The sequence below is a fragment of the Danio rerio genome, chromosome 18 (assembly GCF_052040795.2).
Source record: "Danio rerio strain M-AB ecotype USA chromosome 18, GRCz13ab, whole genome shotgun sequence".
Lineage (NCBI taxonomy): Eukaryota > Metazoa > Chordata > Actinopteri > Cypriniformes > Danionidae > Danio > Danio rerio.
The window spans coordinates 3031256-3048843 of NC_141038.1; the positions used below are offsets into that span (position 1 = coordinate 3031256).

At 35.9% G+C, this 17588-nt stretch overlaps 1 protein-coding gene and 1 long non-coding RNA gene across 7 annotated transcripts; one reads left to right on the forward strand and one right to left on the reverse strand.

Moving 5' to 3' along the window:
- The first annotated feature begins 1370 nt into the window (after positions 1 to 1370).
- On the forward strand, positions 1371 to 15293 carry dnaaf4 (dynein axonemal assembly factor 4). Of its 6 annotated transcripts, none has more exons than XR_015514229.1 (10): positions 1371 to 1524; positions 1622 to 1769; positions 3804 to 3934; positions 5462 to 5699; positions 6922 to 7052; positions 7996 to 8176; positions 9861 to 10014; positions 12309 to 12414; positions 12666 to 12794; positions 13045 to 13415. XR_015514229.1 is itself a non-coding variant. In XM_087291831.1 (10 exons), the coding sequence occupies exons 1-9, from the start codon at positions 1402 to 1404 to the stop codon at positions 12785 to 12787; spliced, it is 1263 nt and encodes a 420-aa protein (XP_087147957.1). In that variant the 5' UTR covers positions 1371 to 1401; the 3' UTR covers positions 12788 to 12794; positions 13045 to 15293. The 6 variants fall into 6 exon arrangements, 3 of the variants coding, with proteins under 3 accessions (XP_087147957.1, XP_087147958.1, NP_991251.1); XR_015514230.1 differs by having other exon boundaries at positions 13112 to 13415; XM_087291831.1 differs by having other exon boundaries at positions 7996 to 8105; positions 13045 to 15293.
- On the reverse strand, positions 12871 to 16822 carry LOC147832718 (uncharacterized). Its single transcript, XR_015514644.1, has 3 exons — positions 15225 to 16822; positions 13492 to 13555; positions 12871 to 13405 (listed from the first exon to the last, which is right to left on the reverse strand). It is a non-coding gene; the product is annotated as an uncharacterized LOC147832718 (long non-coding RNA).
- Between the last annotated feature and the right edge of the window lie 766 nt (positions 16823 to 17588).

Here is a 17588-nt window from a genome sequence, read left to right on the forward strand (position 1 = left end):
CCGGTGTCCTGCAAAGTTTAGTTCCAACCCCAATCAGACACAGCTAGCAAATCAAGCTCTTACTAGGCTTTCTAGAAACATCCATGAAGGTGTGTTGAGGCAAGTTGGAGCTAAAATTTGCAAGAAACTAGCCCTCCAACACCGAGTTTGGACACCCCTGGACTAAGCTAAAGGAAAATGAATGAATTTTATGGAAGTTAATTAATGAGTAGTTATCATGCGTCTTAATGACTAATTAATGTATGTCGTGTTTGTATAATTGACCATATCTGCTGACCCTTTGTGCCTTAAATGATGAGATGTTTACATCTTAAATTCATTAAGCAGTGAATTATTGACACACTTATCAATATGAATATTTGTGCAACTAATTTTATAACAGGACAATGAATGTATGCAGCCAATAGACTGTAAATAATCAACAATATGAAGCGAATATGTTTGTGGCTTCCTCCAAACCAAGCTAGTACAACACTTACAGTTCATTGAATGTAAAATACGTCTTTTGTGCTTTGATAACTCTTATTTCTCTGTGAAAACATCCCTGTTTTAATAGAAAACATTGGCCAAGCCATTATTCAGATGTATATATAAGTCTCAGTTTGAACAGTGTTTAATAAAAAGGATTTTAAAAAGACACTTTTCTTTGTGTAACGTCAGTTATTTTGACAGAAAAGTCACCTCAATTTTATATGTGCTTAAATTTCTCACAGCAAAACACAGAGTTGATTCTTTAGTGTGTATAAATTATGAATAACCAGTTTCTCCTCATGTAGAAAAGTGAAGCTGAAATGTCTCAGGTATGACCGCCGCCATCTTTTGGATGATGACATCATTTGGAGCCAGGAGTTGTGCAGTACTGATTGTTCAATAGACTGCATCCTAGTCTTAAAATTTCATTTCTTTTACTTTATTCAATTGTATTTGACTCTACTTAAATTAAATAAATTAAATTTTGTTATTATACATCAGTTTTTTTAATTATTAGGAAACAATAGGTATTCATCATACAATAAAGAAACTTAAAATGTCAAACAACCTTCATATAAAGACTTTAAAACAACCTTAATTTAACAAAGACACCGTTCTTTGGCTTTTAATTTAAATACAACACAATTAAATATATTTAATGCAAGACAAATGCTAAGCTTGTGGTGCTCTTATTTTGTATTTATTTGTATTCATTTGATATATTTTTGTATTTAATATGAGGAATCTGTGAAGACTTGGTGCTCAGTATTATAATTCAATGTAATGTTATTAGTGACCTTAAAATAAAATTAAACAAATGAGAGCGAGTGGTAGAAACCGGAAATGGCAGGCCATCGATTGTTCCGCCCCTTAGCAACCGCCGTCACGTCGTAGCAACCAGTGTTTACATCTCGCTGAGGAGAGTCAGAGATGCCGCTGATAGTAAGAGATCACACATGGACACAAAACCTGAGCACAGTTTACATCAGCGTCCCTTTAAAAGCAGTGAAAACCGCAAATGTACACATCATCTGCACGGACGACTACCTGAAGGTCAGACATCAATCATAGCTTTAATGTGTGTGCGTGCGTGTGTGTGTGACTGGTGAAACTCGCGGAGCTCTTCATGTGTGTTTGTGTTGTTGTGCAGGTCAGTTTCCCACCGTTTCTCTTCGAGGTTTTCTTATTCGCCTCAATAAATGAGGAGAAAAGTGAAGCCAGGATTGGAAACGGTGCTGCAGTTTTCACTCTTCAGAAGAGGAGAGATGAAATGTGGGAGCAGCTCTGTACAAACATCGGTAAGACATGTTGACTGTCACAGTCTGGAAAGGTAACGTTGTATTTGATGTAACAGTTAACGAATACAATTTAAAGGTATAGTTCACCCAATAATGAAAACTTAAGTAGTTCCAACCCTTAAAATAACCCACAAAATAAGTTGCTTTTTAAATATTTAACCACTCTGTACTGTTGGTGATGTTTTGATGCACTCTGAGGTGATTAATTTGGCCACAACTCTCGCTGTATTTCAGCAAATGTGACAAATCTTATTTTGACACATATCTTGGGGAAAATGCTTTGAATGTTTTTTTAAACCCAATAATACACTCAAATTTAATGTTACTCCCCTTTCGTGATGTTAGTGGCTGTTTTTGCCCCATTAACTTCCTTTATAATCACATTTTTTGATTGCAAAGCCATAACAGCATATAATCATGCTATCTTGATTGTTGCTGGTTTTCCCTGTTGCGAAGAAGCAAAATGTATAATTTTTTCTGTTTATCTTCAGTCGCAGTACAAAAAAAGGTTAGTTTCTGTCACTGTAGTTATGTGTAGTATGTGTGTGTGTGTGTGTGTGTGTGTGTGTAAGAGACCTTTGCACACTTACCTTGATATGTCTAAGAAAAGCAAAATAAACCGCTCAACTCTCAAAATATACAGCAATGCATACACAGTAAGTTTATTTATGCACGCACACTACAATTTGCTGTTTCACTCCATAAGAACGTCGGATAAAAGCCGGAAACTCTTTTGCACAGGCCTAAAGGGTTAATAGTGCTAACTGATGATCAACAGTAAAAATAAAAAGTTTCCTAACAGGGAAAACCACCAACAGTCAAGAATGCTCAAGGGTTAAACACCTGTAACTACTGACTTTCATAGTAGGAAAAACAAATACCATGGAAGTCAATGGTTACCGGTTTCCTGCTTTCGTCAAAATAACTTATTTTGTGTTTCATAGAAGAAATAAACTCAAATAGGTTTTGAACAAGTGAAGATTTAGTAAATGATGACAGTATTTTATGTTACTACTTACATTTTTATATTAGGAAAAACAAATACCATGGAAGTCAATGGTTACTGGTTTACTGCATTTTTCAAAATAAGTTATTTTGTGTCGAACAAAAGAAAGATACTTAAACATATTTTGAACAAGTAAAAGATGAGTAATTGATGACAGAATTTTATGTAACTACTGACTTTCATAGTCTGAAAAATATATACTATGGAAGTCAATGGTTACCGGTTTCCTGCTTTTGTCAAAATAACTTATTTTGTGTTGAACAAAAGAGAGACATTCAAACACGTTTTAAACGAGTAAAGAATGAGTAAAGGATGACACAATTTTATCTAACTACTGACTTTCATAGTAGGAAAAACAAATACTATGAAAGTCAATGGTTACCGGTTTTAGCATTCTTCAAAACAAGTTTGTTTGTGTTCAACAAAAGAAAGATACTTAAACAGGTTTTGAACAGGTAAAGGTTGAGTAAGTGATGACAGACTTTTATGTAACTACTGACTTTTATCGTAGGAAAAACATACTATGGAAGTCAATGGTTACAGGTTTTCAGCTTTCTTTAAAATATCTATTTTTGTGTTTAACAGAGGAAAATAACTGAAACAGGTTTTGAACAAGTAAAGGATGAGTATGTGTTAGAATTTTATGTAGCTACTGACTTTCATTGTAGGAAAAAAAATACTATGGAGGTCAATGGTTACTGGTTTCCCGCATTCATCAAAATAACTTATTTTGTGTTTAAGAGAAGAAATAAACTCAAAAAGATTTTGAACAATTGAAAGATGAGTAAATTATGACAGAATTTTTTGTAACTACTGACATTCATTGTAGGAAAAACAAATACTATGGAGGTCAATGGTTACCGGTTTTCTGCATTCTTTAAAATAACTTATTTTGTGTTCAACAAAAGAAAGATACTTAAACAGGTTTTGAACAAGTGAAGATGAGTAAATGATGACAGAATTTTCATTTTTAGGTGAACTACTACTTTGATTTCTTAATTCATTTCTTACAAATTTTTATTTCAAAGATAAAGAGAAACAGAAGCAAATTCGAGAACAAGCCGTTCTCAAAGTTCAGGAGAAAGCAGTGGAAAAGTCTAAAACCAAAGCCACCCGGATTCAACAGGAGAAGAAGTATGCGCTGGAAACCATGATGAAGGTCTAAATGTGTTTTTTGGAATTTGGTCTACTAGTTATACAGTACTGTTAATATGATTACAGAGAAGCTTATAAATTTGCCTGTGCCTTCCTGCGCACTTCTCAAAATGCCCCCAGCATAGTGAAATTTATGAGAAAATGTGATTTTACAAAACATATGAGCAAAAATTATAGCAAAAATATCAGATTATGGCAAAATACAAGATGTTTAAATCAATATATCAGTAGATTTTTTTTACTGTTAAGACAAAGTCGATACGGTTTCAAGGATCAAAGTTTATAGGTTAATAGGTTACTAAAACATTTTATACAGTACTTTAGAATGCATCCTGTATTTTTTTATAGAAATATACAGTTGAAGTTGAAGAATTATTAGCCCTCCTGAATTAATAGACCCCCCGTTTATTTTTTTCCCCAATTTCTGTTTAATGGTGAGCAGAGTTTTTCAACACATTTCTAATTATAATCATTTTAATAACTCATCTCTAATAACTGATTTATTATATCTTTGCCATGATGACAGTAAATAATATTTGACTAGATATTCTTCAAGACACTTCTATACAGCTTAAAGTGACATTTAAAGGCTTCACTAGGTTAATCATGTTAACTAGGCAGGTTAGGGTAATTAGGCAAGTTATTGTATAACGATGATTTATTCTGTTGACTATCGAAAAAAATGGCTTAAATGGGCTAATAATATTGACCTTAAAATGGTGTTTAAAAAAATGCTTTTATTCTAGTTGAAATAAAACAAATAAGAGTTTCTCCAGAAGAACAAATATTTTCAGACATACTGTAAAAAATTCCTTGCTCTGTTAAACATCATTTAGGAAATATTTAAAAAAGAAAAAAATATATATAATATTTTTAGCATTATTTACATAAGACACACAATGTTATTTAGTTTAGCAAAAGTTTAAATGCTAAAATCTCTTATCGTGTATATTTATGACAATAGTCATTTCATGAAATATTGAAGGTACAATATTAAATATTAAAACACTATAAAAAATTTAAATTTTTATATTTAATCTATATATAATCCTGTCTGCAAGAAAAAAACATTTATGATCATTTTTTTAAGTACAGATCACAATAAATACTGTCTGTATGTTTAATATAGTTTTAATATTTTTTCTTATGTTTAATGTTTTAAGTTATTTTTATTTTGTTGTGACCAATATTATATGAAAGCCGATACTTGACTTGCCTTTGATGCTTTTTGTAATAATTACATTTGTGAATTTTGAACTGGGGCAGACACTAGAATGCAACGTCTACAATCTTTAAATAAACTAGTTAAATATTAGATATTATGATTTGCATTAAAAATAAAGCTTATTTCCATGCACATTTAATAAAACTCCACTCCATTTATATGACACTTTATTAGCTGTATATAAGGTGATATTTATAGTGAAGAGCGCTATACAAATAAACTTAAACTGAACTGATTATATAATTTGGCACAATCATCTTCTTCTTTGTTTAAATGTCATCTCAAGCAATTTCTGCCTGTGTTTAGCTTGAGAGCGAGGAGCGGGAGAGGATTCAGAAGAGGAAGGATGAAGTGTGTGCGAGAGCCACAGCAGAGCTGGATTTCTGGAGAGAAACACAGAGAAAAACAGCCAAGGGAAACGAGAACCAGATAAAAGAGCAGAGAACCAGCACACATGACAACAAACCGGTTCCTCAGAAAATAAAGCATGCAAACACTTCACCTGCAGACACAGCATTGGTGAAAACCGACAACACTATCACTGGTAAACAAACTTATACATCCTTGCCATTTGGAAATATCATTAAGAAGCAGTCAATATACAGTTACAGTCAGAATTATGAGAATTAATTTGAATTCTTTTATATATTTATTCTCAATTTCTGCTTTATTTCAGCACATTTCTTAACATAATAGTTTTTAAGAGTTCACACTAAGCTCATGATTTATACATAGCTTGTTTGGCATGCTGTCCTGGGAGAGAGATCTGAGCTCAAGGGATCTTTGAGCCCAGGGCTTCTCCCTTTTTCAGGGCGAGGGGAGATTGAGCTCATGTCGATCTCAAACTCCCCCGCTGCTGAGGCCAAGGCGAACTTCCTGAGAGTAAGACATTATAAAAAAGGTTTAGTTTATTTTATCTATAATATAGAGCACATTTGGATGGTGGGAGGAAACCGGGGAACCTGGGGGAAACCCAAGCGGACACGAGGAGAACTGAGATGCAAACTCCGCACAGAAATACCAGATGGCTCAGCGAGGACCCGACGCCATTGGTATTCTTGCTGTGAGGCAACAGTGCTAGTCACTGAGCCACCGTGCCGCCCATTCTGGATAAAGGAGGAAGAAGGGGAGGAGGGGGGTTTCTTCCAGACGAAGATAGTTGTAGAAAGGAAATGAGGATATATATAGTGACTTTGGATCCTCTGATTGGAGGATCATGATTAGCTAATGTGGACCAGCTGGGTCAATCATGAGCACATGCTCCTCTCGAAATTAATTTAAAATTAAACTTCACTTAATAACTCATCTCTAATAGCTGATTTATTTTATCTTTGCCTTTATGACAGCAAATCTTATTTGACTACATATTTTCAAGATATACAGTATACAGCTTAAAGTGACATTTGAAGGCTTAACTAGGTTAATTAGGTTAAAGTTAGGGATAATTAGGCAAGTGATTGTATAATGGTGGTTTGTTCTGTAAACAATTTTTAAAAAGTTGCGTAAAGGGGTTAATAATATTGACCTTAAATGTTTTTAATTACATGTTAATTAAAATGTTCTTAAATGTTTAATTACAAACTGCTTTTATTCTATCCAAAATAAAACAAGACTTTCTCCAGAAGAAATTATATTATAGGAGATACTGTGAAAAATTCCTGCATCCGTTCATCATTTGGGAAATATTTAAAAAAGGAAAAAAACTTCAGAGGAGGGTAAATGATTTTGACTTTAATTGTACATAATAAGAGTTTTTTTCCTGCTAGGTCAGATGAGGAGTAAACAGAAAACAAAGGATCTTCCCGCTCCCAGATCTGCTGGCTGTATTCAGATCAGCTTCACTCCACGAGTGTTTCCCACCGCGCTCAGAGAGTCTCGCGTCCCCGAGGAGGAGGAGGTCAGATCTATATTAAACAGACATTATTCTGGTCCGGGTGCTGATGATAACCACTGCAAACATCTTGTTAGTGTGTGTGTGTGTGTGTGTCTGTCTGTGTACGTGTGTACCTATGTGCGTATGAGTGTATGTTTATGTGTACCTGTGCGAATTATACATTGACTATCGGGGGGGGGGGTCAACTTTTTCGGTAACGTTAATGTTAGTTTGTATAACACATGCTTCAGCTTATCACATGTATGCATATTTGTTTAAATGGCATTTATTTTATTAATAAAACATATCTAGGTCTTCAGTGTGGGATATTTAGCGTATTCTGACCTACCTCCGACTAGCTGTTTCAGTGGGTAATGTAGGTCAAACTATACCAACTATGCAGCTAATTCGATTTTACTTTTAGGCTATGTGTAGATACAAACACCTATTTTACTAGGAAATGTCTATCAATGCTCCAGATCTGCCGCTTTCAGACTGTTGAATGACCTTTCTCTCTCATAGACTGACTGGCGCAATCATGCATTTACAATGGTATGCGCCATTATAGGGGTGGACAGATGCATATTTATTTCATCTACTATTTTAATTATTAATGTTATTATTTACGTTACAGATCAGAGCAATAATTGGAATTAATTAGGGGGGTCAATCCCCCCAACCCCCCCTGTCATTTGCACCCAGCCTGTGAGTGTATGTCTGTGTTTGTGCATGTGTTTATGACATAATATAAGGACACAAACTTGAATAATGACATGGTTATAGGCAGAAGGTGTCTTATGAGGACATCTCCCATATTCCCATTTTTTTAAAAGGCTTATAAATCATGCAGAATTATTTTTTTCATGAAGTCAGAATGCACACAATTTTCTGTGAGGGTAAGGTTGGGGGTGGAGCAATAGAAAACAGATTGTACAATGTAAAAACCATTATGCCTATGCTTAAACAGTGGTTGAAGAAGCAGGCGGAGGCCAGGAGAGCAATAGACACAGATCTGGCAGAGCTGGACGACCTGACAGAGGACGAGAGAAACCCAGACTGGCTGAAAGACAAGGGAGAGTCAGTGTCTTCATGCTGTTTTTCTCTCTTTTGTCTGACTTTTTGCAGTGTGTTGCTGATCAAAGCTTTAGGTCTGTTTTTAATTTTTTTCATAGCTGCATTTATTTGGTAGAAACAGTAAAAATGCAAAACCTTTCAATAATATTTCATTCAAAACAATACCTGCTTTAATATAGTGTGAAATGTAATTTATTACTGTGATTCTATGCTGAATTTTCAGCATCATATCTCTAGTCTTCAGTGTCACACGATCCTTCTGAAATCATTATAATATGAAGATTTAACTGTCAAGACACATTTTTCAAATATAACCAATTAATATTAATACATATATTTGATGAAAATATGTAGTTATAAAATACTGTTATTAACTATTTATTTGAAATGTTTTATATCCCTTAATGCATAACATAAAACATAAAAACGCTAATTTTAGAGGAAAATTTCAGACGGCACTTAAAGGTTTTAATCTGAATTCTTCCTATACATTAATTCAATTCATTTCATCTTTATTTCTGTAGCACTTTTACAATGTAGATTGTGTCAAAGCAGCTTATATAGAAGTTCTAGTAAATGTAAACAGTCAGTCCAGTTTTCAGAGTTGAAGCTTAGTTTAGTTCAGTTCAGTGTGGTTTAATATTTACTGCTTAAAGTCCAAACACTGAAGAGTAATTCATCGATGCTCAGCTCTACAAGTCTCAATCTGAGCAAGCCAGTGGTGACAGTGGAGGAACAAACTTCACCAATTGCAAAAGTGGTGAATGGGCAAAAAATGTATATATATATTTTTTTACATTAAAATATTTTTTCAAAGTCGATATTATATATGAGCAATATCACACGAGTAGCAGTGCGATATGGCTGTATATCGGCACTGGTGGGAGGCGTGCGTTGGCACAATATACAGCCATATCACACTGCTACGAGTGTGATATTGCGTTTATACGACAGTTTGACAGCATAATTGTGTATATAAAAACAAAATCAAACATGGAGAGTCTCAAAAACCCTTTTGTATGAGGAACTACTTTCTTCCGCCTTGGATTCAAATCATAAGCTGACAGTTAAACAGTTGAGCGTGCATCTTTTAAACTTTAGATCTGTAGTGTCTGCTTTTTGCTGGCTGTATGTGGGCGGAGTAATACACAAAGGGTAAAGAGGCTGTACAGGGGCTGATATTACTTAAATATATCACAGCTATCAGCCAATCAGATTCGAGAACCAGACAGAACTGTTGTATGAAATTAAATATTATAATCTTATTCATATATTTCTTATATATAAGAGTCTTATCATATTAATAAATAATTAATATAGTCTTATGTAGTATAGTAACTTATATAGTTCTTTATATTATTAAATAAGTAGAACTTGCACTTTTTCCTACAAGTAAAGTAAATATTAGCCATGTATCAAAACACTGAGGCCCAGTTTCACAAACAGCGCTTAGATTAAGCCAGGACTAGGCCTTAGAGAAATTAGGCTATTTAAGCCACATTTATAAAATGGCCTTTGAAAATATATTACTGGTGTGCACCTGGAGACAAAAAAAAATGACACTGACGTATTTTAAGACATCTCACTGCAAGTTATTTTGAGTTGAGACAGCTTTTAAACCTTGACTAGCCTTAAATCTTGTTTGTGAAACCGGGGGTGAATGTTTTACTGTTATTTAATTTATTTTGTGTATATGCTTCCATCACTATAAGATTGCATTAAATCTCATCATCATCTGGTTTGTCTTTTTTCCTGCAGTAAATTGTTCATGGCAGGAAACTTTCTGGCTGCTGTCAACGCTTATAATCTGGCCATAAAACTCAACAGGAAGATGCCGGCTTTATTTTCTAATCGAGCGGCTTGTCACCTCAAACTGAGAAATCTCCACAAGGCCATTGAGGACAGCTCTCAGGTCAGTTCTTTTGGGTATACGTTATGTTTTCATGATAATGTGCTATATGCATATCAGCTAGTGTTTTCCAGCCAGTGATAAACATCCAGAGAAAGCTTCATTTGACTATTTTCAATTTCAGGAGTTTGCTTTAAATACAATTTGTATTGTAATTTAAATACAATAAATTAAATAGACTTCAGCATTCATTTAGTTGATCAAGAGTAAAGCGAGATAGAAGACGCAAGCACCATCAGTAGCAGCAGACGAGCAAAGAAACTCCATTGAAAATACTGGGGTAAAATAAATTGGCATATTTTAAAGACATGGCATGGTAAAATAGAACTTAATGCAGTGCTTCTTGTCCAATAACTGTATATCGTATATCAATCAGGCAGTAAAGATCATTGATTTTTAAAGAAATCAGATCTTATACGTGGGGATTTTGTAATGGTGCAATAGTTTACTGGAAGCACTTCGACTGGCTGGCTGAAAATTAAAAGTCATATACCACATTGGCTGGTCTTTTTTTATCTACCGTGTTGAGCTTTTTTCTATGCTTATGTAACCCCGCCGGTCCTACACCACCCAACCTGCCCCGAGCTAGGATCGAACCGGCGAGGTGGCGACCTTCCGCATGGGAGTTGAGTGCTCTAACAAGGAGGCTAAAGACCATGGCCTCTAGCGTCTGTCGCTAGAGCACCTTTAGAGGTCAGAGGAGTGAGGTTTACCTGCACAGCACCTACTGGCTGGCCTCTGTTAAACTCACCCCCCTAAACCTCACTCCCATCCGGGTCACAGCACCAAGATAACCCCGTCGGTCCTACACCACCCAACCCGCCCCGAACTGGGTTCGAATCAGCGTCCTTCCGCATGGGAGTCGGGTGCTCTAACAAGGAGGCTAAAGACCGTGGCCTCTAGCGTTTGTCACTAGAGCACCTTTAGAGGTCAGAGGAGTGAGGTTTAGCTAGAGTGAGGATAGCTGGCCTCCGTTACACTTACGAGCGGGCCCAGCCATTGCAATCTTTTTAGCTCAAAACTTCCGGTCTCATTCACTTACATTGATTTGTAGATGTTAAAAACTACTTGTGATCCTGCTTGATGCTACAAGCTGACATTTTCTTATCATGTTATTCTCCTTTTTTATGTAGTGTAAAATGTGCGGGTCCTTTAAGGGGTGGGGCTGCAGTTTGGTGTGTAAACGGATAGGGAGAGACAGAAAAGAGGAGCAGTTTTTCGCAATGAGACTGCTTTTACTGATGTTCGCTCTTTAGTGACTGATTTTGTTGTACCACATGGATAGTAATCAATAATTGGACCATGTTATATGTAAGGGAGTTAACCCCAAAACTAATATTTATATAATAGCAAACAAACAAAACAAAGCACAAAGGCAGAACATTTCATAGGTAAGATTAAGTTTTTTACGTTTTTGTATGTTCTGAACTTTTGTGCTAATCAGGTAACGTTATTGATGATAATACAGTCACTACTGCATTCACCATAAGGCAAAGCAGAAGCAACTCACATTAAACACTCGGCTTATGCTAGTTTTGTTGAATAAAATCAGCAAACAATGCAAAAGAAATATGACAACGAGATGCTGCGCTGCCAGAAACTTGTATTATTGTCAGCTAAGTGAAGAAGTCGTTCATAACGGAGATTCATTCACAAGGGAATCGCTCCCTCCGTCAGTATGAGCAGTGAAAGCAGGAGAGGAGCTGTGTTTCAGGACATGATTAGATCAAATTTAACAGGGAGGGTGGATAGTACATTTCCGAACACACAAACACAAGCTTTCAGTCAGGAATGCCCGTGCGGTCACTGATCCATCAATGTAGAAAATGTAAAATTATAATATTTTCGTAATTAAAAAAAAAAATTGTATACTGACCTCCGGGATCATAGATATATGATCCAGATCATAGATACATGTGTATATGTGTATATCTCTGGCTTTGGATGGGCACAGCACAGTCCTTCACTGCAGCTTGGTCCCGCATTCATTTCAAAGGAGCTCTACCCTGTACTAAAATGGCGGCTCTATTGACGCATTCCTTCCAATAGACAACAACCAGCTAGGTGACATCTAATGTATATATCTATGTCTCTAACACAGCAAGAGAACAGAGCAGGAAAGGTTAACAATATTCCTGAACACCATTTTCTGCTCTTTATTATTCCTAGTTATTTCTCCCATAGGCAATTGATTCAGAAGTTTTGAAACAATCGAAAAAATCAAATCAAGTAAAAAAAAACAAGTGCATTTCCGCATTGTAGAATGAGGTCAACAAATGAACACCCTTTTTCCACAGGCGCTTGAGTTGCTGACGCCTGCGGTCTCTGCGAACGCTTCAGCTCGACTGAAGGCTCATGTGAGGCGGGGGACAGCCTTCTGTCAGCTCCAGCTCTATGTGGAAGGTTCTAGATCATTTACTGTCACTTTCAGCTCTCATGTAAAACACATCAACCGCTGCAGTCATGAAATACACACATTTATTTCTCATTTATTGTTTCAAAATGTAATTCACTTCAGGATTAGAAATGCAATTGTCAGTTGATTTCTAAATGACTCAAAACTCTTGCCTTGCTGGACCACAGTAACTTCCTGGAATACAGGAAGGGGTTTATATGATCTGTTGAATGTTTTATTTTATTTTTTTTATCCTTAGGTCTTCAAGACTATCAGAAGGCTCTAGAAATGGACCCACACAATGCAGCACTGCGAGCCGATACCGAGCAGATCCGTGAGCTCATACAGGGATCCACTCCACGATCTAAAGATGAAAACTAGCATCAAGGTTACAACCTACATGTTAACTGTGTATTCATAATGACACCGCATCCTTTTAAGAAAACACACATGAAGACTGATAGTATTCGTCTTATAAATAAAGCATTGGCTTTATTTATTTATTTATTTATTTATTCAGTATTCATTATTGCAGCTTTTCATAAATCATGCACAGTATTGAACACACATCATCTGTTGTACATAACTGCAATTATTGAGTTGATGATACTCTGTTCACTCTCTGTTTAATGGTTTAGGGCTGCCATCCTTATTGTACATCTGGGTTATAACCTGGTTTATAAGGGATTTATCGTTGTCGTCCAGATCCTCAGGTTCAGAAAGTGCAGGACGCAGAATCTTCCAATTATTGAAATCCATTTTCCGCCTTCTTGAAATCACGATCAAAATGGCCCGTTTATCAACATGCTTGAAAGAACCGGTCGCAGCTGGAGGAAGAAGCGTCCGGATGTTGAATCCATAATCATTCCATGTATCGTTTCTCAAGTAGTATAGGAGATGCCGTATAATCGTTCTTAAAGGATTGTTTTCTAGAAATAGCTTGTACGCATTCTCCCACCACTCTTCACTCACTTCCTGGTTTATGTCTTGCCAAGACATCTGTGAAAAATGAGAAATCAAGAGTTTGTTTAGTCATTAGTTTGATGTCAGACTCAGACTCTAAAAAAAAAAGAACAAAAACCCACTGTTGGATCCAAAAGTTATTCGAAGAGACACCGATTATCTGCAACCCAAGTTCTGTGAACGGAGCTGAAATTAGAAACAGAAAGACAGTTGTGTGAAAAGAACTAAGTTGTGTAGAAATCAACAGCCACTCCTTGTAGACCTTCTTCACCCCTCAGAAATTTGCTGTTTCTACTGTTTTCAAAAGTAGCCTTAGCTTTTGTAATATGGATCAATTAGGCACAAATGTATTGCTTATGATGACCATTTTAAAGGGCCATGAAACTCCCTCGTTTCAGCAGGGCGTTTTCACACCTCTACTTTGGAAAAAGTCAGAAAAGTGGGCGTGTCCAGCTCTGTTTAGGGGGGAGTGTCGGAGGAATTAAAGTGGGATGGTGTGGGAGTGTTTATTTGTGCACGCGCGAGTTTCAGTCAAAATACTCACACACAGGAGAAAGTGATGGTGTTTAACCTACATGGACATCTGTAGTTGAATTATTTGCCAAATTATTAAATGGTGGACTTTAACTGCAGTTTGGCTCTTTCATTCAGGGAATTCATTCATGCCCCTCGCGACAAACGAGATATTTGATTCGAGGATCTGCTCTAAGCGTGTATTTTTCATGCAATGTTTAATACCGCACGGCGAATGAGAGAAAAAAAAACTCTGCATTTCCCAGAAACTTAGATGCACACGGCAGGTAGCGTCAGAAAGCCGCGTGTGTTATTCCGGTCACAAAATGCGGTGCTATGTTTGCACTCAGTGCAATAGTTAACTTAATTCGATACGAACAAACTGAATAAACAAAGAGCACTGGTCGCTCACTTACCAAATCTGTAGAGACAGGACAATCACCAGCAACTAGAGCCGCGTCTTTATGAAGAGAAGACTACAAGCGAATCCGGATCTCAGCGTTTGCAGATGAGAACAACTCTCAGGTAAACAATGTTCCTCCTTAGACACGTAAGTTATTGTTGTTGCGCGTCGCGTACACTGTTAATCCACACGTGACTCCAGCTGAGCTCTCACAGAGAGAAAATGAAAACGAAACTTAATGGCAGCAAACTATAAAAGCAACACTTCACGCTTGTTTTGGCGACACAACGTGGCGTCTCTGTGGCGTAAACACGATGACACTAATGAATATTAATGAAGTTGCACAATAGAGCGCGCTGATTGGTTTGAACCAAGCCTTACTCATGCATTAATGCAACACACTGTAAGACGTAATAAGACACACTCTGGCACAGACGCCCAGTCTGCACGCTGGAATACACGCTATTATGTCATGACCGTGACGCAGCTTCAAAAATTCGTTTCAAACAAGAAGTACGAATTTGCTTGAAATAACGCAAAAACAACCAATTTACACTTTTTAGTGAAATATAGGTGTCCTAATAGTGTTTTTAGCAGTGTGGGACACATGTACCACTGTCAACAGCTCAAAAAATGTGTTTTGGTGTTTCGTGACCCTTTAAAAGTTCTGTTCAGACTAGTCGGTGGTCTAGTAACATTGTTAATCTGACATCTGAGAACAGGACATAAAAAGAGACTGTTCTGGTGGTCAGTTTGCATCGGTGTGACTTTATAAGGCTACTACTAAATACACAAATAGATTAAAATATAGAGTAAATACTTTTTACTTCTAGGTGAAGGTTCAGAATGTATAGTTGTGAATGTGTAAGCCTATCATAAGAGATTTGTTACACTTCATGCATAAATAGAATAATTTATTTTTTAAATTAAGAAACTTACTATAGTATGCCTCCAGTGACCTCCAGATCGAAGTCCTGTGACTGCCACCCGAGATGAAAGGAACGAAAATGTGTCGGTTATATAGAGACGTATGGCGAAATGAAAAAGCCACGCCTTTGATGTGAAGAAGAGCAAAATGTCTCCTAGTAAAAACCGCAAATTTCCTGTTCCTATAGTGCATGTTTAGATTAGATTAGATTAGATTCAACTTTATTGTCATTACACATGTACAAGTACAATGCAACGAAATGCAGTTTAGGTCTAACCAGCAGCGCAATAGCAGCAAGTGCAGGATACAGGAATAAGTTATAAAGTGCAGTTATAGAAAACTATGGTGATATTTACAGATGGATGTACTATGAACATTATATACAGGTTGGATAAGCTATGAACAGATTTACAATATATGAATATATGTGCAGGTTGATATTAATAAACAGTAGTGTTCAGATAGATAAACATGATAACAAGTGTATATGTTACAATATATGAAAATATGTACAGGGATAGATAAACATGATTACAAGTGTATATGTTACAATATATGAATATATGTACAGGTTGCTATTAATAGTCAGTAGTATGCTGATAAATAAGCATGATTACAAGTGTATATGTATAGTGGGTGTGTACATAATTACAAATGCCCATATGCAGTGGGTACGTACAGTTCAATAAGTAAGTTTACTATTGTTCTGAAAGTTTTAATACTTTTTAAATGATGTTTTCATAAATTTCATGTTTCATATGGTTTTAAAGCATGCATCAGAAATAGGGGGGACCGGGGAACATGTGTCAGTTATAACACTTCCAATCTCTTCTTCCACTTCCAAACCAGGAACTAGGGGGCTTACAGTATGCATGGAAAGTTTTGTTGAGCTGCTCTCTGATAACATTGAATTACGAATATAATGCCATCTTTTATGTCTTTAATTTATTTAAGAACCATCAGTCTTATCTTGGATCTATTTCTAATAGTTGGAAGTAGGATATCATTTATTTGCGTTGGTAACTACAATCAGAAAGTAGATACAAATCAGTGGATTCTCTTCACACATGCTCATATTAGTCCTCATTCTACACCCAGAAAAATGTAGTCCTGTGACAGACACAGCAGATGTTAGATGGATAAATCTAAAAAATAAAATCTACATTTGTAATTTTTTTAACTTAGGATATTTTTGGGATAGCAATGCCTGATTTGTAGTAAAACCAATCAATGTTAAATTATGTAATTTGTTTGTGTCTGTGTAAATATTTTGAATGCATGTTGTTGATCATAATGTTTTAGCTGTTGGCTGTGAGGAGAGCAAATCAGCTGTAACAACAAAACACTTGGTTAGAAAGAGGGTGCGAATTACAGCGGGGTCTGGGGGGGGGGACGTCAAAACAATATGTATAGGGGGGTCAACCCTCTAAATAGTGAGAAATAGCTCTGACCTACTTTTTAAACATTAATATTACAAATTAAAATAATAGATAATATAAATATACATTTGACCACCCCTATAATGGATTATACCACTATAAATGCATAATTGCACCAATCAATCTACGCCGATAGACATGGTGAGTGTAAAATAGGTGTTTGTTTCAACATTTAGGCTAAAAGTAAAGTCAAATTAGCTGCATAGTTTGTATAGTTTGACCTATGTAACCTCTGAAATGGCTAATCAGAGGATACTGTTGGTCAGAATACACAAAATATTACACAAAACACTGAAAACTTAAATGTTTAATTAATAAAACAGATGTCATTTAAATAAATACATTTGATTGACTGTGTTGTACAAAATAACATTATTGAAAAAGTTGACCCCCCTGATCGTCAATGTCTAATTCGCACCATGGTTAGAAACATCAGTGAAATGTTACGACCAAATCCTCAGCATATTTAAAAATATAAAAATATCTATTTAAAAATCTAAATAACGTTACATCGCACCCCAGGGTGTGTTAAAACGGCACCTATTATGCTTTTATTAAAGCAAAAGTTACCAAAAAAGCACAATTTGGATCAAAGCCTATAAAAGGGCGGTTCGAAAGAGTTATAAAACATTATTTGTGTGGGATTTTCACTTGAAACTTCACATACACACCCACACACACATCAGGGACATCATGTACTTATTTTACATCTTGTAAAAAGGGACATAGTAGGCACGCTTTAAAACTATATTGTACGATTTCGCTTCTCATGTTTGACATGTTTTCATTCCTTCTAAATATTCTGAATAATTCTATTTATAAATGACTAAAACTTCAATATTCGAGTGTGAAAGAAGAAAACCAGTTTGACGATACACTCACCGGCCACTTTATTAGGTACACCTGTCCAACTGCTCGTTAAAGCAAATTTCTAAT

Bases quoted from the DNA above. Each gene is read 5' to 3' on its own strand.
- dnaaf4 (XM_087291831.1), top strand. From the start codon at position 1,402: ATGCCGCTGATAGTAAGAGATCACACATGGACACAAAACCTGAGCACA. The intron at 7,053-7,995 runs GTCAGATCTATA...ATGCTTAAACAG, and splicing joins GCGTCCCCGAGGAGGAGGAG to TGGTTGAAGAAGCAGGCGGA. The intron at 10,015-12,308 runs GTCAGTTCTTTT...CTTTTTCCACAG, and splicing joins CCATTGAGGACAGCTCTCAG to GCGCTTGAGTTGCTGACGCC.